This window comes from Phocoena sinus, chromosome 14 (assembly GCF_008692025.1).
Source record: "Phocoena sinus isolate mPhoSin1 chromosome 14, mPhoSin1.pri, whole genome shotgun sequence".
In the NCBI taxonomy this organism is placed as follows: Eukaryota; Metazoa; Chordata; class Mammalia; order Artiodactyla; family Phocoenidae; genus Phocoena; species Phocoena sinus.
Window position 1 is genome coordinate 58,654,326 of NC_045776.1, and position 25,017 is coordinate 58,679,342.

General features: G+C 41.0%; 1 protein-coding gene across 5 annotated transcripts in view; it reads left to right on the forward strand.

Moving 5' to 3' along the window:
• PTPRM (protein tyrosine phosphatase receptor type M) overlaps window positions 1-25,017 on the forward strand; it is a 765,589-nt gene that overhangs the window by 458,017 nt on the left and 282,555 nt on the right. For all 5 annotated transcript variants that reach the window (XM_032602620.1, XM_032602624.1, XM_032602619.1 and 2 more), the window contains 2 exons: window positions 9,948-10,149; window positions 12,933-13,035. In XM_032602620.1, the coding sequence (XP_032458511.1) occupies window positions 9,948-10,149; window positions 12,933-13,035 (305 nt within the window). The remainder of the gene's footprint in view (window positions 1-9,947; window positions 10,150-12,932; window positions 13,036-25,017) is intronic.

Genomic DNA, 25,017 nt, shown 5'->3' on the forward strand with positions numbered 1-25,017 from the left:
ACTTTTCCGTGGAGCATCCTAGGTTCTTGCATCCCCTGGAATCTGATTTACTTGTTGGTTCCTTTGATTGCTTGCCCCTCTGTTGAAGGACTGTAGTTAAGGCTGGCTGGCATTGCAGCCCACTCACTACTCCCTGGAAGATTGATTCCCCTCGTGGTCAGAGATTACGTGTTATTCCATTTTGGTTCTCCAGAATTTGAGACTTAGAGGAGGGAAAGAGGATGCTGGAGTATTTCAGGCACTGACCTGCCAATCAGAAGGCATCCAACGTGAGCAGCAGCTGACTCCACCTCACCTGATCTAACCCCACATATGTTGTCTGCGTGTCGGTTTGCTTTCAGCGTGGGCATCCCATCAAGTCCCTGGGTCCACCCTGGAACGTCAGTGTTCTCCATGAAGGCATCATTAGAATCACCTTGGCCCTCAGCCAGCGAAATGGCCAGGTGTGACCTCAGACCTCCCTCCTGGGAGTCTCCCGATGCTCGTCCTTGGCCTGGTACTTACTAGGCACTTAATAAACGTGCTGAATGAACCAGTGAAAAAATAAATACTGAAAGTACATGTTGCATTTGGACGTGAGCGTGGAGCTGGGTACCCTTCAGAAGTACTGCTCAGGAGGACAGATGCTTACTGACCATCAGCTGCGCAGGCAATGGAGTTCTAGGGTCAAGTTCACCGTGTTCCCGAGGAACCTTTTTATTCCTGGAATTCAGACTCCACGGCTCTAGATGGGTTTGAGGGGGAATCCATGAACTTTCTGACATTTTGTGTCCACTTGGACACAACATAGTTGCTTGTTAGGGATTTGTTAGAGGTGAGGGAGAGGATTCACGATTTTTAAGAGCAGCGTGTACGTGCTTTGTTATGGGTTGGGGAGAGGATCTGTGCTTTTTTAACAAATTATCAAGGACTGTAAACGAAAGAACCCCAGTCTAGCTGATCCTGCAAGGCCATGGCTAGAGGCGAGTACAAACCCATCAGCACTGGTAAAACAGCAAGTCCTCTGATAATGCAATTGCTTTTTGCTTTGCAGGGCAAACGTCCTTCTTGCCGCACCGTGAGCATGTGTGTGAGTGCGTACACAGACCTGCTCTCCCCGGAGTCTTTAGGAAAATATATACCGAATGCCAAATATTTACTGATCACAGTGGGGTCAGAAAGAAGAATAAGCTATCACTATTCAGAAAGAAGAGACAACTGTATGAAAAGTTCCAATTCCTTTGGCATGTTTAAATCATGATTTCAGACTACAAAGAGCTCTTACAGCTCTCCGTGATTTATTGCCGAATGGATGGTAGGGACACAGTCACAACAGCCGGTGTTGAGCAGATCCAGTGATCGTTAGGACGGGTTTGGGAAGGCTTTACGGATACGTAGAATGGGAGCCCCGGCTCGAGACATGGATGGACATGTTTTTGATTCCAGTCTCAAACTCCCGGCAGCATCTTTGAAAGCATTTCCTTCTTAACACACTGTGTTCTTTTGATTTCTATGACAGCTGTCTCTTTTGGCTTCTCCCTGCTTTCTGGCTCTCCTTCTGTGCCCTATACTAAATATCAGCGTTTCCCCAGGGACCTCATCCAGTCCGGAACCGTAATGTTCCAACGCTGCTCACCCCCAGGTGTCTACTTCCAGCGCAGACCTCTCAGCTCCCAGCCCTATGTTGTACACGGTGTGTCCTCCTGACTATCATAGGCATCTCGAGCTTGACATGCCCACCCCCCAGCAGTTAACTTCTCATTCATTCCATCCCATTTCAGTAAGCAGGACATCCTTTGCTCAAGCCCAAACATGGAGCCTGTCTTAGTTCCTCCATCTATCCCCACATCCAGTCCATCACTGACTTGTGCTCATGTCGACTCTAAAACTTGCCGATTCTTTTCATGTATTTCTCTCTTCATGGCCCCACCCTTGGTCCAAACAACTGCCTTCTCTCACGTGTGCTGCAGCCTCAGCCATGGCCTCTGCCAGGGCTCCTAGGGGTCCTCCTACTACCTTTGGTGCCCCCTTCAAGAAAGCAATCCTCCACCTGGCAGCCAACGTGATCTCTTTATAAGGGAAGTCAGATCATTTTATCTTCACACTTAAAATTGTTCAAAGGCCCCTGTTGTATGCCTCCACACTTTCTCCCTTGGGGTACAGAGCACTGCAGGGAATTGCCCCCCACCACGTCTCCAGCCCCCCAGGGACCACGCCACCTCGCTGGCTGGCCTGCCGCCACAGGGGCCTTCTTTCTGTCCATCATCTGTGTCTGGAATGCTCCTGCTTCATGGTCGTAGTTCATGCTGTTCTTCCCCGGACTCCTAGCCTGGCTGACTCATTCCCAAGTTCAGTTAACTGTCGTCTCCTCAGGGGACGCTCCCCCAGCCATTCTGAATGGCTGAGCATGGGCCCCACCCCAAAATCCCCTTCATCTTAGCATCCTGTTTGTTTCTTCCATGACACGTAGTGTTTAAAAATTATTAATTTACTTACTGGATGTCTCCCCAGCGCCTCCCCAGCCCAGTCCAGATTATTGGTTGCCCGAGGGCAGGGCCTATGTCTTCCTGCTGACTGCAGTGCTCGTGCTCACACAGTTCAGTCAGTATTTGAATGGCAAGAGTGCATCTGAATTCATGGTGGAGGAAAGAGGACAGAGTTAGCTCTATCACATTCCAAGGAGCTGAGAGTTTATAAGCAAAAGCAGTGTCAGAAAAGCCCAGTATTTGTGGGGCAGTAAATCTTTGTCCCCTGACCAGGACAGAAGAAAATATGATGTCATCCCATGGGAAGTTCTGCCAGTGTCCTTGTCCCTGTGGTGAGCCACAGCCACCCTTGCCTCTGCAGGAGACCCTCCAACACTAGCAGCCACGTGGCTGACAGGGTCTTTGAATGAAAAGAATTGAGCACAGTCTCAGAGACCTCTGTGACAACATTAAATGCACCAACATTCGAATTATAGGGGTCCCAGAAGAAGAAGAGAAAAAGGGACTGAGAAAATATTTAAAGAGATTATAGTTGTAAACTTCCCTAATATGGGAAAGGATATAGTCCATCAAGTCCAGGAAGCACAGAGAGCCCCATACAGGATGATTCCAAGGAGAAACATGCCAACACGCATATTAAACAAACTATCAAAAATTAAATACAAAGAAAAAATATTAAAAGCAGCAAGGGAAAAGCAACAAATAACATACAAGGGAATCCCCATAAGGTTAACAGCTGATCTTTCAGCAGAAACTCTGCAAGCCAGAAGGGAGTTGCAGGACATATTTAAAGTGATGAAAGGGAAAAACCTAAAACCAAGATTACTCTACCCAACAAGGATCTCATTCAGATTCGACGTAGAAATTAAAACCTTTACAGACAAGCAAAAGCTATGAGAATTCAGCACCACCAAACCAGCTTTACAACAAATGCTAAAGGAACTTCTCTAAGTGGGAAACACAAGAGAAGGAAAACACATACAATAACAAACCCCAAACAATTAAGAAAATGGTAAGAGGAACATACATATCGATAATTACCTTAAATGTAAATGGATTAAATGCTCCAACTAAAAGACACAGACTGGCTGAATGGATACAAAAATAAGACCTGTATATATGCTGTCTACAAAAGACCCACTTCAGACCTAGGAACACATACAGACTGAAAGTGACAGGTTGGAAAAAGATATTCCATGCAAATGGAAATCAAAAGAAAGCTGGAGGAGCAATTCTCATATCAGACAGAATAGACTTTAAATTAAAGACTATTATGAAAGACAAAGAAGGACACTACATAATAATCATGGGATCGATCCAAGAAGAAGATATAACAATTGTAAATATTTATGCACCCAACATAGTAGCAACTCAATACATAAGGCAAATGCTAACAGCCATAAAAGGGGAAATTGACAGTAACACAATAATAGTAGGGGACTTTAACACCCCACTTTCACCAATGGACAGATCATCCAAAATGAAAATAAATAAGGAAACACAAGCTTTAAATGACACATTAAACAAGATGGACTTAATTGATATTTATAGGACACTCTATCCAAAAACAACACAATACACTTTCTTCTCAAGCGCTTATGGAACATTTTCCGGGATAGATCATATCTTGGGTCACAAATCAAGCCTTGCTAAATTTAAGAAAATTGAAATCATATCAAGTATCTTTTCTGACCACAACGCTATACTAGACATCAATTACAAGAAAAACACTGTAAAAAATGCAAACGCATTGAGGCTAAACAATACACTACTAAATAACCAAGAGATCACTGCAGAAATCAAAGAGCAAATTTAAAAATACCTAGAAACAAATGATAATGAAAACACGACCACCCAAAACCTGTGGGATGCAGCAAAAGCAGTTCTAAGAGGAAAGTTTTTAGCAATACAACCCTACCTCAAGAAACAAGAAACGTCTCAAATAAACAACCTAACCCTACACCTAAAGCAATTAGAGAAAGAAGAACAAAAGAAACCCAAAGTTAGCAGAAGGAAAGAAATCATAAAGATCAGATCAGATCAGAAATAAACGAAGAGGAAATGAAGGAAAAAATCGCAAAGATCACAAAATCTAAAAGCTGGTTCTTTGAGAAGATAAACAAAATTGATAAACCATTAACCAGAGTCATCAAGAAAAAAAGGGAAAAGACTCAGATCAACAGAATTAGAAATGAAGAAGGAGAAGTAACAACTGACACTTCAGAAACACAAAGGATCATGAGAGATTGCTACAAGCAACTATATGCCTATAAAATGGACGACCTGAAAGAAATGGACAAATTCTTAGAAAAGCACAACCTTTCGAGACTGAACCAGGAAGAAATAGAAACTATAAACAGACCAATCACAAGCACTAAATTGAAACTGTGATTAAAAATCTTCCAACAAACAAAAGCCCAGGACCAGATGGCTTCACAGGAGAATTCTATCAAACATTTAGAGAAGAGCTAACACTTTTCCTTCTCAAAATCTTCCAAAATATAGCAGAGGGAGGAGCACTCCCAAACTCATTCTATGAGGCCACCATCACCCTGATACCAAAACCAGACAAAGATGTCACAAAAAAACAAAACTATAGGCCAGTATCACTGATGAATGTAAATGCAAAAATCCTCAACAAAATACTAGCAAACAGAATCCAACAGCACATTGAAAAGGTCATACACATGATCAAGTGGGGTTTATCCCAGGAATGCAAGGATTCTTCAATATATGCAAATCAATCAATGTGATACAACATATTAACAAATTGAAGGATAAAAACCATATGATCTTCTCAATAGATGCAGAAAGAGCTTTCGACAAAATTCAACACCCATTTATGATAAAAACCCTCCAGAAAGTGGGCATAGAGGGAACTTACCTCAACATAATAAAGGCCATATATGACAAACCCCCAGCCAATATTGTTCTCAATGGTGAAAAACTGAAAGCATTTCCTCTAAGACCAGGAACAAGACAAGATTGCCCAGTCTCACCACTGTTATTCAACATAGTTTTGGAAGCTTTAGCCACAGCAATCAGAAGAGAAAAAGAAATAAAAGGAGTCCAAATCAGAAAGGAAGAAGTAAAACTGTCACTATTTGCAGATGACATGAAACTATGCGTAGAGAATCCTAAAGATGCTACCAGAAAACTACTAGAGCTCATCAGTGAATTTGGTAAAGTTGCAAGATACAAAATTAATGCACAGAAATCTCCTGAATTCCTATACACTAATGATGAAAAATTTGAAAGAGAAATTAAGGAAACACTCCCATTTACCACTGCAACAAAAAGAATTAAATACCTAGGAATAAACCTACGTAAGGAGACAAAAGACCTGTATGCAGAAAAGTATGAAACACTGATGACAGAAATTAAAGATGATACAAATAGGTGGAGAGATATACCATATTCTTGGATTGGAAGAGTCAACATTGTGCAAATGACTATACCCCCCAAAGCAATCTACAGATTCAGTGCAATCCCTATCAAACAACCAATGGCATTTTTCACAGAACTAGAACAAAAAATTTCACAATTTGTTTGGAAACACAAAAGATCCCGAATAGCTAAAGCAGTCTTGAGAAAGAAAAACAGAGCTGGAGGAATCAGGCTCCTGGGCTTCAGACTATACTACAAAGCTACAGTAATCAAGACAGTATGGTACTGGTGCAAAAACAGAAATATAGATCAATGGAACAGTATAGAAAGCCCAGAGATAAACCCATGCACCTATGGTCACTTTATCTTTGATAAAGGAGGCAAGAATATACAATGGAGAAAAGCCTCTTCAATAATTGTTTCTGGGAAAACTGGACAGCTACATGTAAAAGAATGAAATTAGAACACTCCCTAACACTATACACAAAGATAAACTCAAAATGGATTAAAGACGTAAATGTAAGGCCAGATATTATAAAACTCTTAGAGGAAAACATAGGCAGAACACTCTATGGCATAAATCACAGCAAGATCCTTTTTGACCCACCTCCTAGAGAAATGGAAAGAAAAACAAAAATAAACAAATGGGACATAATGAAACTTAAAAGGTTTTGCACGGCATAAATGAGACAAAAAAGCAACCGTCAGAATGGGAGAAAATGTTTGCAAATGAAGCAACTGACAAAGGATTAATCTCCAAAATATACAAGCAGCTCATGCAGCTCAATATCAAAAAAAGAAAAAACCCAATCCAAAAACGGGCAGAAGACCTAAATAGACATTTCTCCAAAGATGATATACAAATTGCCAGTAAACACGTGAAAGGATGCTCAACATCACTAATCATTAGAGAAGTGAAAATCAAAGCTACAATGAGGCATCACCTCACACCAGTCAGAATGGCCATCATCAAAAAGTCTACAAACAGTAAATGCTGGAGAGCGTGTGGAGAAAAGGGAAACCTCTTGCACTGTTGTTGGGAATGTAAATTGATACAGCCACTATGGAGAAGAGTATGGAGGTTCCTCAAAAAACTAAAAGTAGAACCACCATATGATCCAGCAATCCTACTACTGGGTATATACCCTGAGAAAACCATAATTCAAAAAGAGTCATGTACTACAATGTTCATTGCAGCTCTATTTACAATAGTCAGGACATGAAAGCAACCTAAGTGTCCATTCACAGATGGACAAAGAAGATGTGGCACAAATATACAGTGGAATATTACTCAGCCATCAAAAGAAACGAAACTGAGTTATTTGTAGTGAGGTGGATGCACCTAGAGACTGTCATACAGAGTAAAGTAAGTCAGAAAGAGAAAAACAAATACCGTATGCTAACACATATGTATGGAATCTAAAAAAAATAAAGGTTCTGAAGAACATAGGAGCAGGACAGGTATAAAGATGCAGACATAGAGAATGGACTTGAGGGTACGGGGAGCGGGAAGGGTAAGCTGAGACAAAGTGAGAGAGTGGCATGGACATATATACACTACCAAATGTACAATAGCTAGCTAGTGGGAAGCAGCTGCATAGCACAGGGAGATGAGCTCGGTGCTATCCCACCTAGAGGGGTGGGATAGGGAGGGTGGGAGGGAGACACAAGAGGGAGGAGATATGGAGATATATATATACGTATAGCTGATTCACTCTGTGATACAGCAAAAACTAGCACACCATTATAAAGCAATTATACTCCAATTAAAATGTTTAAAAAAAAAAAAGAAAAAAAAGAAGTTTAGAGAAGAAGGTGTAGGCAAGTCTTAAGCGCGGAGCTCAGAAGTTTGAACTTTGTCCCGTAGGCATTTGTATCCCATTGAAGTTTTTCATAAGGCCAGTCCTTATGCTAATTATACTGCATCCTCACTGCTGGGTTGGGTCTCCCCTTACCACCGGACTGCTACCTTCCCCCCCGGCAGGTACTGTGTTTGAATCACCACATGAGACCCCAGCCCAGAGTATAGTGCTTGGCACACAAGAGACATGCAGTGAAGATGCTGTGAATGAGGGAATTCATAAATTTGGAGAAGCAGTTATGTTGTCACAGGTTAGATCTGCCTTCTCTACCTCTTCTCTGGAGCTCTCAGGATGGAGTTCAAAGTGTGCAGCTAAGCGCCTAGCAGTGACATTGAATTCCCCCGACAGCAGGTGCTGGTGGACGTGGTCTTGTCTCTTGACTCAGAGGAACCTCATGAGGGAAGCCCATGAGAGGGTTAACAGCAGACCCGCTGCCTGACTCTGATGGTGCCATGCGCGGCGGTGATTAATATATACAGCAAACATTTTCTTGCCAAAGCATAGTTGACTCAATCTAAATATTCTTTCAGAGAGGTCTCCTTAATTATAATGACATGCTATAAATATAAGAAGAATGTCAGTTATCAGTTGGTATAATAACAGTGTTAGTGTTCATGCACATAAATTATCAGTAACTTTAACCTATCTGAAAGCAAGAAAAGTGCTCAGTTTTGCAATTTAAAACTTTTGAATATGCCACATTTAAAAATTATGCCTTTACAAGGAGGAGAAATTAGTAATCACCCCCAAAATGCATGTTCCTGAAGAGTTGATGAACTACTTAGAGTGAATTTTTTTTTTTTTTTTTTTTTTTACGGTACGTGGGCCTCTCACTGTTGTGGCCTCTCCCGTTGCAGAGCACAGGCTCTGACGCACAGGCTCAGCGGCCATGGCTCACAGGTCCAGCCGCTCCGCGGCACGTGGGATCTTCCCAGACCGGGGCAAGAACCCGTGTCCCCTGCATCGGCAGGCGGACTCCCAACCACTGCGCCACCAGGGAAGCCCTAGAGTGAAATTTTTTAAAACATCATTTGAAAGGGCAAAATTTAAAGACACCTATGTTATATTTATTTTCACACAATCCAGGGTGATTTGAACACCTGTCACGTGGCAAACATAAAGCTTCCAGAATTGCACTGTGTCCAAAATGGAAACTCCTAGTCATTCAGAGCAATTTAAATTTAAATTTTAGTTAATTAAAATAAAATGATTCACAGACATAGAAGAGATACTTATGGTTACCAAAGGGGGAAGGGAGGGAGGGATAAATCAGGAGTTTAGGATGAACATATACACACTACTATATATAAAGTAGATAACCCACAAGGACCTACTGTATAGCACAGGGAAGTATACTCAGTATCTTGTAATAACCTATAATGGAAAAGAATCTGGAAAACAATATGTGTATATGTATGTATAATTATACAATCACTTTGCTGTATACCTGAAACTAACACAACATTGTAAATCAAGTAACTTCAATTTTTTTAATGATTTTTTAAAATAATAATAAAATGAAGTAAATTTTTCAGTTCTGCCATCTTACCGGCCATGTTTCTAGTGCTCTGTGGCCACTTGTGGTTAGGGGCCACCACACTGAATAGTGCAGAATAGAACATTCCCATCCTGACAGTCCTATTGGACAGCATTGCTCTAAAGAAAAAAGTAAATAGGACATATTGCAAACACCACAGTCACAGCATTAAGGGCTACTGACACGCATCTAGGATTTATTTTTGGAGAGGTATCTTTGCCCACATTAAGGAAAACGCTTAAAAGTGCCCTTGTTACCAGCATACGATAATCCTATTCAGGGCAAAATCAGACTCTGGCCCCTGGATGAGAGATGAGGCCTTCCCCTTGTCAGGTCCTTATCTGTTTGAGCTGATTGTCTATTTTGTTATTTTGTTTTAAGCCAGCTGTAATACAGTTTTCCAACAAGACACTTTGAAAGCAAACAACTTCAAGGTATTAGCTTAAACCTGAACTCATTCTTTATGTTCTAATCTACTGGCTTGCAGTTCCTCTGTCTATAAAAGTAATAACTCCTCACAGTTTTGGCTGAGTTCCTGTGCCCGTTCGCTGGATCCAGGATTTGAAGAGTCTAGGGGAGCAGGACAGCTTATCACAAAGCGTCTGACAGTGCATACATCAGGAGGGCTTACTGGATAAAGATGCAGTCTCGGCCGATCTGCCTCAGGTATTTCATCACATCCGTCTTCTCTTACAGATCACCTACAAGGCAGTCAGTTCCTTTGACCCAGAAATAGATCTGTCCAATCAAAGTGGAAGAGTTTCAAAGCTGGGAAATGAAACCCACTTTCTGTTTTTCGGACTGTATCCAGGGACCACATACTCCTTCACCATCCGAGCTAGCACGGCTAAGGGTTTTGGACCCCCGGCAACAAATCAGTTCACCACCAAAATATCAGGTATCGTACCTTCATGAGCTGTGCCCGTCTTATATCAGAAGTAGCATTTGGGTACTTTCTCATTCCCATTGTCAAGTCTGCAGAGCTCACCCAAACGTACACGTAAATTCATATTTTTGTAAGTATGAAAATCGGACTTATGGAATTCAATGAAACGCTGCAAATGTTTATCATTTGGGAGCTTCGGATCGTCGTCCTGCGTCAGGAGGTAGGCACTGTTTTAAGAGTGTGTGTCGGAGAACTCAGACATGAGCGGGAGATGCTGTTCCCAGCACTCTCAGCCCTTCGCAGTCCCAAGTTCCCAGAGCAGCAGTGTCGGGAAAGTCTCCATAGCGAGGTCTCTCACAAGGGAGTGCTCAGCAGAAAGGCAGCGTTATGTGGAGGCCCTTCCAGAAGGCTCAGCCTTCCGTGGGACCTTCACTGTTAGTAGTTTCACGTCCTCAAGAGAGAGGCTACTACAGAGGGGGGGCACCAAGCACTTACATCCGCCAGCTTGTTTCTTGTAGAGACTCAATTACACCATCCAACAAAGGACATAATTTGGGAAATATTTCTGGGCATGTGCAACTGTGCAGAAAATGTCTTTGTGCTTCAGACTAGAGGAAATGGAGTTACCATCTGGTGTGGGATATGCAGCAGCAATAAACACAGTTCCAGGGGACGTCTTTCCTTTTCCATGTTTTCCCCTTTGGATCCGAGTAGGGCAGTATTTGAGTTTGGGCTGTGACTGTTTTGGTTGGGGGTAGAAGAGCAGGAGGCAGGTGATAGAGTAACTTCTCATCAGTCAGGGTCAGCTAAGTAATACTTAGCCTGATTTTTATATCTGTTGTCCCTCATCCCTAGTTCTGCGAGAGATTTTCTTTAGGACGGAAGGAAGGGAAGGAAATACAGCACAAGTACTCTAAGACTTCTACTAGGTTTTGAGGGAGGAGTGAGGTTTGGGATTTTGTTTTTAAGCAATTATAACTTAAGGGATAACTTTGCATTGTGTGAGAGTTAATTTATGAGCACAAACTTAACTTGAAATTTAATAGACACTTGATGTTTGATATAAGACATTAGCTTGTAAAAACAACATGGAGAGTTGGAAAAGAGGAAGGATACTTCAGAGGTTAGGAAAATGACATAAGTTGTACAGATGCCTGAGTAGAAAGACCACTGGGCCTGGAATCAGGAAATATGAGTTCTAGTTATAATTTTTCCCAGTGCTTTTTCTCTGACCTTGATCAAGTGAATTTACCCCTGGATGTAAATTAAGATGATATTATCTGTTTAAAGAGGTAATGTGTGCCAGTGTACATACCTCCAAGCCCCTTTTTTGGTAATTTCTCCCTATGGAAGCCATATTTCAACGATTATTATCTTAAAGAGGCTATTCTTTTAGAAAAAATCATTCATTTTTACCATTTGTATTAGATAAAAATTCTGGTTGGTGTGAGTATGGCCGCTCCTAGCCCGCCAAGTTCAACAGTTCTATCCCGAAGCAAAGCCAGCTGACATTTTATAGTTAGCCTGCAAAGGCTCATCAAGAATAACTATTTGATTTTTATGGTTCAAAGAAATTACGGATTCTGGGCCCCTATTTTCTACTTCCATGGACCTCAGAGAACTACTCTCTATCCAAAATGTAGCTCTGTGTTATGAACTGGAGTTAATTTTTAACAGAATTAGAGCTAATTTTAATGCTGAGAAGATCCATTGAATGGACCTGAGCTATAACCCATGTCTTTTACATAAAAGCTTCTTGTATGTAAGAGATTTAAAAAACGATACTCGCCAAACTGGCCTCTACTGTCCTCATCAGGGACCCGACCTGAGGGCCTTACAAAGGCCGGTGCCTCTGCGGCCAGGGTCACAGCCTTCGTGCGGCGATGTCTCTTGTGCACTGTGATGACAGAATTACCGAAGAGCTGTTATCTTCTAGTAACAAGCTGAACAATCTAGAAAGCAAAGACTGCCAGGAAATGGCCTTGGAAATGGGATCCGCCCTGGGAAGAGGGCTGACATTTGTAGAACTAGATTTGCCCGTCTCTCTTTATCTGTTATCTCTTTGAATTCCCGTAATAACCCTGGAGGGTAATTTCTCCTATTTTGATAGATGAGTTAACTGAAGCTTCAGAGATAATTACTGTGCCTAAGCTCTCATGCTGGTCGAAACAAAAGGCAACAGAAAGTCAAACCCAAGCCTTTCTCACTTCAACTCAGTATCTTTTCCTCGGTTGTGCTTTCCCAGAGAGCCCACCGGTGCCTCACTAGGTCCAGCCAGGCCCTCTGACTCCTGAAGACCTCTTCAAATCTCTGGATGGATATTTGGTACACAAGAAACCTTGACTTAGATGGGAGAACTGAAATGATCAGTTTTATGATCCTAGTAATTATTTTTTAAATTTGCATTTAATATTTTAAGAAAAGCATATGTACAGAAAAGTACACAAATTAAATTTATTTTACAATTTAATTACAGTGATGTACATGTATGGATGGATGTAATGGCTACACCCATTTAGCGAGAATCCGAATCGAGAAACAGTATTACTAACACCTCCTAAGCCCCCCCTCGTGCCCCCTCCCAGGTTAAACTCAAGACCAAAGTCAACACATGATGTTTTTAACAGCTGTCCCTGATGTTCAGGGTTGGGTAGATACGTAAAGGCTGTTTGTGGTTCGTTCACAGAGGCAATTTAAACTAAGTGTGCTGTGTTTTTAATGCTCATTGTAAATGAAAGGAAACGGAAAAGACAAACCAGAAATCATGAGTCTCCTATCTCATACATCTTCCCCAGCACCCTCCATGCCGGCTTATGAACTTGAGACGCCCTTGAATCAAACCGACAACACGGTGACGGTCCTGCTGAAGCCTGCACACAGCCGAGGCGCACCTGTCAGGTACCAAGCGGAGAAGGGGTGGTCTTAGGTGAAAACTGAAGTCATCTCACATGTGTTTTCTGGGGATTTGCTACAGGCCTCAGTCAACATGTAAACCCATATCCTTATGAACTCTAAGTAAAAGAAAGGACTGAGGGGAAGGATAGGGTTTTGATGTGGGGTGATCAAGTATTGTGTAAAGAGTTTGATTCTGATGCAAGTGGGTTGTTCTTTGAAGATAAGGAACAAAAACCCCAGTCCTTATACAATTACTCAGCCATAAAAAGAAATGAAATTGAGCTATTTGTAATGAGGGGGATAGACCTAGAGTCTGTCATACAGAGTGAAGTAAGTCAGAAAGAGAAAGACAAATACCGTATGCTAACACATATATATGGAATTTAAGACAAAAATAATGTCATGAAGAACCTAGGAGTAAGACAGGAGTAAAGACACAGACCTACTAGAAAATGGACTTGAGGATATGGGGAGGGGGAAGGGTAAGCTGTGACAAAGCGAGAGAGAGGCATGGACATATATACACTACCAAACGTAAGGTAGATAGCTAGTGGGAAGCAGCCGCATAGCACAGGGAGATCAGCTCGGTGCTTTGTGACCGCCTGGAGGGGTGGGATAGGGAGGGTGGGAGGGAGGGAGACGCAAGAGGGAAGAGATATGGGAACATATGTATATGTATAACTGATTCACTTTGTTATAAAGCAGAAACTAACACACCATTGTGGAGCAATTATGCTCCAGTAAAGATGTAAAAAAAAAAAAACCCCAGTCCTTTCGGAGGTGGCTTTCCTCCTAAAAGGTAATTGCTCCCTGTAATTTAGTTACCCAAGGTCAGGTGAGCCCTTTTCCTTAAATGGACTTTCATGGAGTGCTTTTGTTTTTGTTTACAGGGAGTTTTAAGTCCTTAACCTTCAGTAAACTGGCTGATCTCTCAATTGAATATGTGGTGTATAACTGTTTTTTTTAAAGAAACAGGTGATTGGAAAGATGATTGTGAAGTCTTTATTTGAACAGATTTAAGTTTATTACCCTGATGTAGGCCTCATTTCTCATCGTGTGATGATTTATATAGCTAAGAAATTACAAAGTATAACTTTTACCGTGAATGAATGAAATAAATTTATTCTTCCTAGGAAGGAGCAAAGGAATGCCTGAATAACTCTTGAGTATGAACTTGTCATAAGCTCATTAATCTATATAAATGAAATTTCTACTTGTTTCAGAGGGATTCAGATATTTTGTACTAACAGAGTAGATTCCCTTGAAAATAACCTATTCCTTTGAATAGCGTTCTCCAAGGAAACATTTACATTCACAATTAAGGCTACAGGGCCGGGGGTGGGGTTCCTTTCCCTGTGCCTTTTGTAGAATTTTATTGCATTAACCTTTTGAAACCTGGCCTCTCTTTGATCACGTTTTCACTACAGTATCCAAGGCGGATCCATTGGGCTTCTTTCTGCCTGATAAGATATGTAAGTTTCAGTTCACAGACTCAAGATGAAAAACAGACAAGCATTAGTTGATAGAGAATTCACATTAGGGTAGAATCACAGAAACTTTTATTTGAAAACCCTGCAAAATGATATGAAACAAGTTTTAGTTTGCTGACTTACTCAAAGTAGTAGCCCATGTAAGGGATTTCAGATCGCCACTCATAGGTGCAGTAAGTGAGAACACTGAAATATGTAAAAGCTCTGTTTCTGCAAGAAAAGCGATGCCACTGACACTGCCCAGGCCCTTTGGGTTGATTTGTTTGGCACTGAGGGGTTGCACGAACTGAATGACCCCAGGCTCACCCTCATTGGATGGCTTTCCAAGACCCAAGCATACCTATGGCCGCGGGTCAGACTTTTTTACTCCAGAAAGCTGAATTATTATTAAATGAAAATTGACGCTCTGACCGTGGCCTTGAGAACGTCATTTGTTTCTGACCAGTTTGAGTTGCCCAGACTCAGCAAAACAGGCCGTTAGGACAGGAGTCCAGGTTCTACCGCGGAGGCATCTCGATGAAATGAGAGGGTAGAGGTCATTCACTTTCAGAGCCTCCAAACTGAAGGAAGCTGAAACCCTAACCATTTCTCCAACACTCTACTTTATTCTCATAAAAACTCCTTTCACACATTTTCTATTCTTGTTGCTTCTTTCCTTCTAACCCTTTTCAGTTGGATTGCCATCCTCATCTTTGTATAGATCTTTCCAAGTCTAAGTTTTCAAATAACACTTCCTTGGGCAATCCATGTTAGTCCTGCCCCAGAAACCCTTTTCTTATCTTTTTAAAGTGTCAGTTGTGTCCCAAACGACTACCCATATTTTCCATCATCTGCCTTGCTAAGGCACGGTTTTGTTCTTTTCCTTTACACCTTTCTAGTTGTTTTTGGAGACTTTGAAGCCTTACTACTTAGTTAGTTGTAGACATCCTCAGGCTTTGTATTCTTATGTCTATAAAAATAGAAATTCAGATGCTGGTCAGGGTGTCTGAGACGCAGGTCTCACATCATTTCAGCAGGCCCAGCTCTAACTCTGTGAAGATTTCAGTTTATCATGTCACGTGCTCTTTCACACCTGTCATGCTGCCTGATTTTCCAAGTTCAGCACTGCTTTGCTTTTATGAAACATCATCTTGTTACTGGCTAAGCATTCCTGGAATTGACTGGGGTCATTGTGCATTCTGCCTCTATGATGCCCTCTTCTACAATGTTAGCAGCTTGAAATGAACAAAATTTACTATCTATATCCATCGTGGAAATCTACAATGCTAGAATCAAGATCAATTCTTGTGGCAAACAGTTCAATAAGCATTACAGGGAAATCCACTACAGATGCCACCTTTACTGGAAGGATGCTTGTCTTAAAATGGGTAAATTTTATTGGCACAAATTTGAGAGAGGAAATTATCTCAAACTCACCTGTCAAAAATATTTTTTTTTGAGAAAAGTGAATATTCTCTTCAAAGGATTCATTATTATAGTACAGCATAATGCGACTGATTATCTATTGAGTAGATGGAAGACCAATATATCTAGAAAGACTAGTTTGGGAAAAAAAGGTCCATAATACTCTCAGTCTAAATGGGGTATATGAAAATTTTCAATTTCATTTAATGTTTAGAGAAATAAGAACTCTGATTAGGGACTCATAGGGACCTAAAATATAAAGCCATAATGTAGCTTGAAACATTTGAACACATCTGGAAATTTGCAAAATGCACATGTAATCAACTGCAATACAAGAAAGCTTCTCCCAAATGGTGAGATAAATACTCGAAGAAGAAATGGAAGTGAACATCTGTTGGCTTTCCTGGATTTTGCACAGAATTATGTGTTCAAAAATACTGTCATTGTGTGATTGCAAAAAACCCATTCTTTTGATTGATTTGATTTTTCTTTAATCCATATTCATTGGTGTTGAAAATTCAGTCATACTTCACTGACGCACTTTACTAAGTGAGGTGCTTGTGTACTGATTCCACTACAAACACTCAGCTTGGTTAATGCGGATTCTTGAAATTGCACTAAACTCTCAGTGTAAATGATTGTTGTCTTTTTATCGATCAGCGCATCAGCTCTGTCACATAAAATTATTTAAATCCTGAGATGGCCGGGAAGAACACAAATTCCATCATTCCAGACAGTAAACTAGCACCTAGGACAGAATTTTAATGTCTGTTCATGGATTCAATTTTTTTTCTTTAATAAGACAGGGAAAAGCTTAATTTTCTTTTACTCATTTAGAATCACCTCATTTCTCTCTCGTCTTCTCCCCACTGTTTATTACATGCAGACAGAGTCCAACAGAGAAAACCCTAATAATTTGGCAGTAAAAGAGCAACTCTAAATAAAGAATGAGTTTTACACTAACTGTGGTGCTTTTCTTGCACTAACAAAAATTCTGTCTGTGATTTTACTCTTGTAATGTATGTCTTTATATATAATCTGCTGTGTGCAGTAACCCTCATTAATGATGTTTTATACCTTCTAATGGGCTGTGGCTTGAGACTCAATCACGTTTCTGTAATTCAAATGACTCTCGTTTTTGTTCCTTAGGCATTGTTGCTTTAATTTGTTCATAAATGTTTTGCAGCTCGGTGTCTTCTTAATTAAAACTCAGTGCTTGAATATGTTAACTAATTAAATATTTTGATATTCATTTCAGTGGAATGTTCGAAGATTACCAAATCGTTCTTTGATTCATTCATTCAGGAGAAACTGTTGAGTGGGGAAAACATCTATTACAGTTGTGTGCCTACAGGGAGGGATGGAAGGAGGGCAGTAATCACAGCAACAACCAAAGCATTAACACCGAGGCTGAACCATGTGAATGTAATTTTAATTCATGGCAGCCACTTTGTTCTTCTAATAGTAAAGTAGTCCAGATTATTTCTTTTTAATTTTATTGAAATATGGTTGATTTCCAATATTGTGTTTAATTTCTGCTGTACAGCAAAGTGACTCAGTTATACATGTATATAATTTTTCATATTCTTTTCCATTATGGTTTATCTCAGTATTGAGATATAGTTATAGTATAGTTCCCTGTGCTATACAGTAGGACCTTATTTATTTATCCTGTATATAAGAGTTCGCATCTGCTAATCCCAACCTCCCAGTCCTTCCCTCCCCCTTGGCAACCACAAGTCTGTTCTCTATGTCTGTGAGTCTGTTTCTGTTTCATAGATATGTTCATTTGTGTCATATGTTAGATTCCACATATAAGTGATATTCACATGGTATTTGTCTTTCTCATTCTGATTTACTTCGCGTAGTATGATAATCTCTCGGACCGTCCGTATTGCTGCAAATGGCATTATTTCATTCTTTTTTATGGCTGAGTAATATTCATATATATTATATATATATACACACACACCACATCCTCTTTATCCATTCATCTGTCGATGGACATTTAGGTTGTTTCCATGTCTTTAGCCCCAGTTATTTTAATGCTGTGCATTGGCAGTCATTGGTGACTTATACTGTGGCTATCCTCTAAGTTGAATGCTTCCTCAACAGTTATGTTTAAAAAGCAATTTGTGAATAGTTTCTGTTACTGAGAATCGGGGCCAAAATCTTAAAGTAAATAGGAACTTCACTACCTTATGAATGGGGAAGAGAGGAGGCATAAGGAATGGAAGACATATTTTGCCTAACTTTTTTCAACAATGTGTCCTAGGTAAGTAAGGTTTCAAATGAGATAGGAAATATTTCTTGTTAGTAAAAAGCAATCATAAATGCTTTATTCATCCAAAACACCTCTGATTTAAAAACAAAAAGACTTGTATCATGTAACACCTGCAGTTTCATATATAAGTCAAGAATTTATTTTTATGTACTATGTCCAGATTTTTATTAAACTGATTTTGCCTTGAATTTTTTCTCACGGTAGACTGCAAATGTGTGCTATTCTCATTTACTCCTAACACTTTTTTCCTTATGCTGCTTTGTTTTACGTGGTAAAGTAGGAAACGTTCTGATATTAAAGCGTCATTGTTAACTTCAGTATTTCTTGAGTTATTCAGATTACTCATCAAATATTCTTTTGTAACAAATTAGACAGAAAACGAAAAAGGCATTAAAGGATGCTATTTTTCTCATTATACAGCTCTCTGTCTTTTGAAAAATCCACTCTTAGTCTTCGAAGAAGGTGAAGGACAAGTTTTCGTTCCATTGAGGATAAACAGGCAGTAAAGCAATTGTATTTATTTTAAGAAAATGTGTTATATTTCTCACACACGTTCCATTTGATCCTGGAGCTGTATGGGAAACGAGCTTTATTCTCTTTGTGGGCCTGCACTCGCGGCCCCAAGCTGGGTATCACACAGCAGTTTTTGTTAAAGGGACTCCGCGTGAGAGTGCCAGGGAGTCTGTGACACTTGCCACCTCGGATGGGACAGTGAAACTAACTTTTGTCAGTAAAAGAAAGGAAAGAGATCATTATTACTAATGAAAGGTAGGAGATAATCATGCATTTTGTTCTAAGAAGTTTCCTATTTTAGGAATTACAATTGTTGGCATATGATTGACTATGGTCTAGAAGTTTGATGTTAGGAAGTATGGACCAGATTCTTTTTACATTTTTTTTAAAGCAGCAGCAATCTATATGATTGTCTCCCCTTTCTAAGTCCCAGGAAAGACATTATCACTGCGTTGTCACCACCTTCTTGGACACCCCTTTCTCTTCTGCTTCATGCAAGGAGCCTTTGAGCATTTCAGCATTATAGGGTTCTTGTGAGGATTAAATGAGGTACTGTATTTCAAATAGTACTTCAAACCGTACTTCACACACACTAAATGCTACATAAGTGTTTCTTCTTGCTCTGGCACCCTTCAGGCTGTAGCAGTAGGTGGTTCTCATTGTTTCTTTTCACACGACCAGCCCTGGGCCTCTACCTTTTCCTTTGTTTGTCTCATTCTCTTCAAATCTGCTATCACGAAAAATCTAATTTGACATGAAAAATAAATTAAGAATTTAATAAGTGTGTCTATCAATAAAATCCTAAATAGAATTCCTATAAATTCTAATGTCTCTCCTGCATTTTAAATTCTGATGGCCTCTGGTTACCTGTTTATTTATGCATTTGCAAGTTTTGAGGAACTGATACTATAACTAGGTAATGAACTCTCCCCCAACCCCAGTTCTGTACAACAGCTCTTTAAAAAGGTTAGGTGTTTCCATGTTGACCCCTGAGTCGTTAGCTAATTATGGTCTTTATCAGCTGTAAACTTAAGTTTATGAATAAACTTAAGCATAAAACAAAAGGAAACCGATCTTCTGTTTAGAACCACTCTAAAAGTAAAGTTTGCAACGTGCCATACCAACGAGGAGTCCATGAGACAAGTAACTTGCTTGGCTCAGTGGGGTCTGTTGTTGTCTCCACTCTCGAAGGATCTGCTCCTCCTTTCACTTTCTTAAAAGAGAGGTATCTGTTATTCAAGTACCATTTTATGGTCATTCAATCATTCTGATTATATTAGAATTTATTCTCCAGATTCTAAAAATTGTCCTTTTTTTTAATTTAATTTTATTTTATTTTTCTGTACAGCAGGTTCTTATTAATTATCTATTTTATACATATTAGCGTATACATGTCAATCCCAGTCTCCCAGTTCATCCCACCTCCACCCCACCCCCACTTTCCCCCCTTGGTGTCCATTGGTTTGTTCTCTACATCTGTGTCTCTATAAAAATTGCCCTTTAATCAGAATAGTTTTATCTATTAGTTTGATCTTGGCTCAGAGGAACCAGTTAAATAGCGATTTGCAAATATTTTATTATTTATCCATAAAAAAATTTATCTCTTTATATTACTTTCCTGCTGGATGAAAGAAAAAACTATAGTGTAAAACCTTACAATGCAAAGTTTACCTTAAGATCCAAAGATTCTGTAATTTAAAAGTAGCTTCAGGGACTTCCCTGGTGGCATGGTGGTTAAGAATCCACCTGCCAATGCAGGGGACACGAGTTTGAGCCCTGGCCCAGAAAGATACCACATGCCGTGGAGCAACTAAGCCCGTGCGCCACAACTACTGAGCCTGCACGCTAGTGCCAGCGAGCCACAACTACTGAGCTGGCGCTCCACAACTACTGAAGCCTGTGCGCCTAGAGCCCGTGTTCCACAACAGGAGAAGCCACCGCAATGAAGAGTAGCCCCTGCCCACCGCAACTAGAGAAAGCCAGAAAGCCTGCGTGCAGCAACGAAGACCCAACGCACCAAAAAAAAAAAAAAAAAAAAAACTAGCTTCATTTTAAATTGACCTATTATAAATCAATGTATAATGTTCAGATGTACCCAGTACTTTGCTCTAAATTAATTGGAAACTACTGAATCTATCAATAATGAATAAGCAATATCATTACGGCCTAAAAGATAAGACAGTATCAGGTGTCACGCGTGGTCTTTTGGATGGGCAGAATCAGTCTTCCATCCTGTGACATAGGCAGGAAACTCTTCTGATATTCAAATAATTACTCTGAATATGCATCACATGAATAGCGGACCTAACTTTCTAAAATGACTCCCATGATACAGGGAAAGAACATACTCTTTGGAGTAGATAAACCCAGTTTCAAATCCCAGCTCTCTCAACGACTATCTATGTGATGGTTACAAATCTCTTAACATCTCTGAGCCTCAGGCCACTCATCTTTCCAAAGCAAGGGATGACGCCATGTTAGCTCACAGAGCTGCTGTTGGGGTTACATTGACGCAGTAGACACTAGGTTCCAAGCACTGTGTGACTCCTTGGGGATCCAGAGGGGCCTGTCGTGGGCTCTGTTCTCCAGGGGGTTGCAGTCTCGACCCATGAGCCCAGCATGTGCTCTGGTCCCCTGTCTCGGGTGCTGAGGGGCCTGAGGGCGGGGCTGTACCTGGGGTGGGGGGTGTTGGGTAAGATTCCAGAGAGGAGCTGAGTCTTGACAGATGGATGTTGCCCACGGGATGTATGTCAGATGGAGACAGGAGGTTACGTATGTGGCAGGGACTAAATACTGTGCAAGACAGATGCATCCCAGGAGGGCGGGGAGGACCAAGTTGGCCTGCTCTGGTGATGAGAAGTGTGATATAATTAGAGAGGGGTGGGATGGCGAGATGGGAGAAGCGAAAGGGAGATCAGGGGTAGATTGATTGATTGGGTGACCTTATGCTCCATACCAGAGGGTGGAGATGTATCTAATGGGCAGTGAGCAGCCATTCCAGGGACTTAGGTAAGGAAAAAATGTAGGGAAGATCAGCTGCAGCCGTGGAGGGTGGGTTAGTGGGACGGGGCATAGGACAGGTGTACAGGTTTTCCTTCTCATCCACCCAGTTAAGGTATCGCTAACCCTTAGGGAAGGGATCTTGTACATGTCAAATGCTAATTTTCATTAGAAACGGGGCTTAGGGGAACCAGAAACATTTAGTTCTTTTAGAAGAAAAAGAATGTATCGCCTAATCAAAGTGATTGGTGATGTTAACTGTTTAAAGTATTGTTAAAGTGCATACTAGGACACTCAAAATTGAAAAACTAGCTCAGCCATGACTCTCTGGTAATTTACTGGAAATTTCTAATCATGTGAATATTTTTAATTTATTTATTTATTTTTGCTGTGTTGGGTCTTCGTTTCTGTGCGAGGGCTTTCTCTAGTTGTGGCAAGCGGGGGCCACTCTTCATCGTGGTGCGCGGACCTCTCACTGTTGTGGCCTCTCCCGTTGCGGAGCACAGGCTCCAGACGCGCAGGCTCAGCAGTTGTGGCTCACGGGCCCAGTTGCTCCGCGGCATGTGGGATCCTCCCAGACCAGGGCTCGAACCCTTGTCCCCTGCATTAGCAGGCAGATTCTCAACCACTGCGCCACCAGGGAAGCCCCATGTGAATATTTGTAAATCCCAGTTTTCATAAGTGGTAAAGAGGTGACGTTGTTAGTCCTTCTTGCTCAGAAGAACCTTCTGGACCTTTGTCTTTTTGCTTCTCTCTACCTTCCTTTTACTGGATCACCCTAACCCCTTTGCCCTGAGCCTGTGCTAGGCACTTTTGGGACCATTATGAAACACACTGCGGTGTGTTTGCAATGCCAGTGAATGGATGAGATGGTGTCTTGGCTTACTGAAAGAGCGCAAAAGGAGTGAATGCTCCAGGACGCTTAGTGGATGAGTGTGGCTGACTCTTGGCTGAGGGACAGGGAAGACTCAAGGTTTTGATCACACCGTTTCTTGTTGTTCTCATTCCTGTACCCAAAGGAACCCATGGTTGTCTCTGCAAAGATCAATGTCTGAGGTTGGACTGCAGGCTACATAAAGGCCCTTGAGTGTCATTTATAGTGGAGGCCGTACGTTATCATACGTGACCGCCTCCCTGGAGGTGAGGTCAGTAGCGCTGGGCACAGCCCTCCCACCAGCTGACCAGGAGCCCAGAAGCCACCTGTCAGGATGGGGAGGCAGACATGCAGGTTGAACTCACTGGCCACTGACAATAGAGAAAATTACCTCCTGCTTCTTCCCCCCACACCGTCTATCTGGACCATCCATAAATGAAACAGTGGAATCACTTAAAAGCTGTCTCAGTTGTAAACCCAGAGCCCCAGAAGGTTGCCGGTGCCTTGAATTGAACAACTTATCGCCTGAGTGACAAATCTCACTGCTGCTCTGCCATTTGCTCTCAGCAGCTGCTGGGTCTTCCTAATCTCGATTATTGATTCCGCGGAGTTTAAGGGATGAATTTCTAGAGGTGTTCCGAGCTGAGACTGTTAGGCTTTGGGAGACAGGATCTTGGACATTTTGACAAAAACTAACTGATCCGACTATGGGTGCTTCACTTTCATTTTTTTAAGTGTTACAATCACATAAGTACGTGAGAAAAGATGACAAGTTCAAGGAGGCTGATAGTTACTCTTGGGGCAGACAGTGAAAGCCCATCCAGGGAGCTGCTGAGAGCTGTGGGCTTTGGGAGCCAAGGAGCCACTCGGAGAGGACCTGACCACTCTCCTCAGGTGTCAGAACCTCGTGATCCTATGGAGGAGGGCGGACATGGCCGTATAATGAACACTGTTTTATGTCATTCTCTTCAGCAGAACATTTTCTCAACCAGCGCTTCTAAGTATGTACAGTGTAATTGTTTATGATGAGAACAGCAAAGCACAGGAAAAAGCTGATGTGCCTTCTATTTCATCAAAAATTATTTTATTAAGTCTGTTATTACATTGTGCTTGTGATGGTTACCTATATTTGGTTTTCAGCTCCTTAATTTAATTAACAGTCAGTTCTTCGATCTGTGAGATAGTAGAACGATTGGGTAGCAATGTTTGTTTTCTCCATATCATCGTATCCATTTTGAGCTGTTCTCTGTGTCCTATTTTTTTCATTTCTCTATGTTTCCCTAATAGTGTTTGCCTGTCCAGTGTCAGTGTATTTCCTGCTCAGTGAGAATTGGTAAGAGCTCTCTGAAGTTATTAGTATCTAGTTAAAATTCTTGTCCTTTATAATATTGCCAAGTGTTATAGGAAATTTGAGTGTTGACATTTGCCTATTATTCATTCATTTGTGCACCAAATATCTATTGAGCATCTTTATTTTCAAGTCACTGTGCTAGGATGGTGATCAAGCTGTGTAGAGAAGCCCAGAGTACACTGAGAGCATATGACAGAAGGATGAAATCCCAACAAGGAAATCGGGATGTGCTGTTTCAGCTGAAACTCAAGGAAAAGTAGGAAGTGGCCAGTCAGGGGCTGGAAGGCAGGTGTGGGTCCACCAAGGAGAGGAGCAGCCTTTAGAACAGCCTAGGATCAGAGGAAGTAAAGAGATGTAGACAGTGGTCATCCCAGCAAATACAATTAAAACCACACACATAGTAAATGAAGCTTGACCAGCACTCAGGAGTATTAATTAGATTTATGAATTTAATGTTGGAAGTGAGCCTTTTCCTAGGCTAATTATTATGTAAAATGTATGTAAATATAATAGGAAATGCAAAATGATCACAAAATGATTTTCATAATTTAGTTTCTGAATATCCTTCAGTACCTCAAACCTAATTAAGTGTACAATAAATGTTTATTGAATTGAACGTCATCTTTTTCTTGTGAGAAGTAATTATCACTGAAACCTTTATAGATAAAAAGCCGAAGATCTCAAACCTCCTTTTAACTCATTGGATGTATAAGGAAGAAGAAGCGTTTAAAATTTATATTCTCATCTCTAAATAAAAGTTAAATACCATGACCCTTCCATAGAGTGCAGAAACATAAAAAAATACCCTACCCTTACCCTTGGATCAATCTTATTTTTTTTAATAAGAAGAGAAATTCAGAAGGACTACTTCAAATAAGCCATTGGTACAAGTTCATATTTCATCAGGAACGTCACTAGAATTTTGCACGCCTATACTGACCCCTTTGAAACTTCTGCTTCTCACCTCTCAGGGTCACTGACACCCTCCTTTCTCCTTTGCTTTCCACCCGCCCCCCATAGGTGGGAAAGGGGGTTGGGAGGTGGGAGAAATGGGCGAAGGGGCATGAAC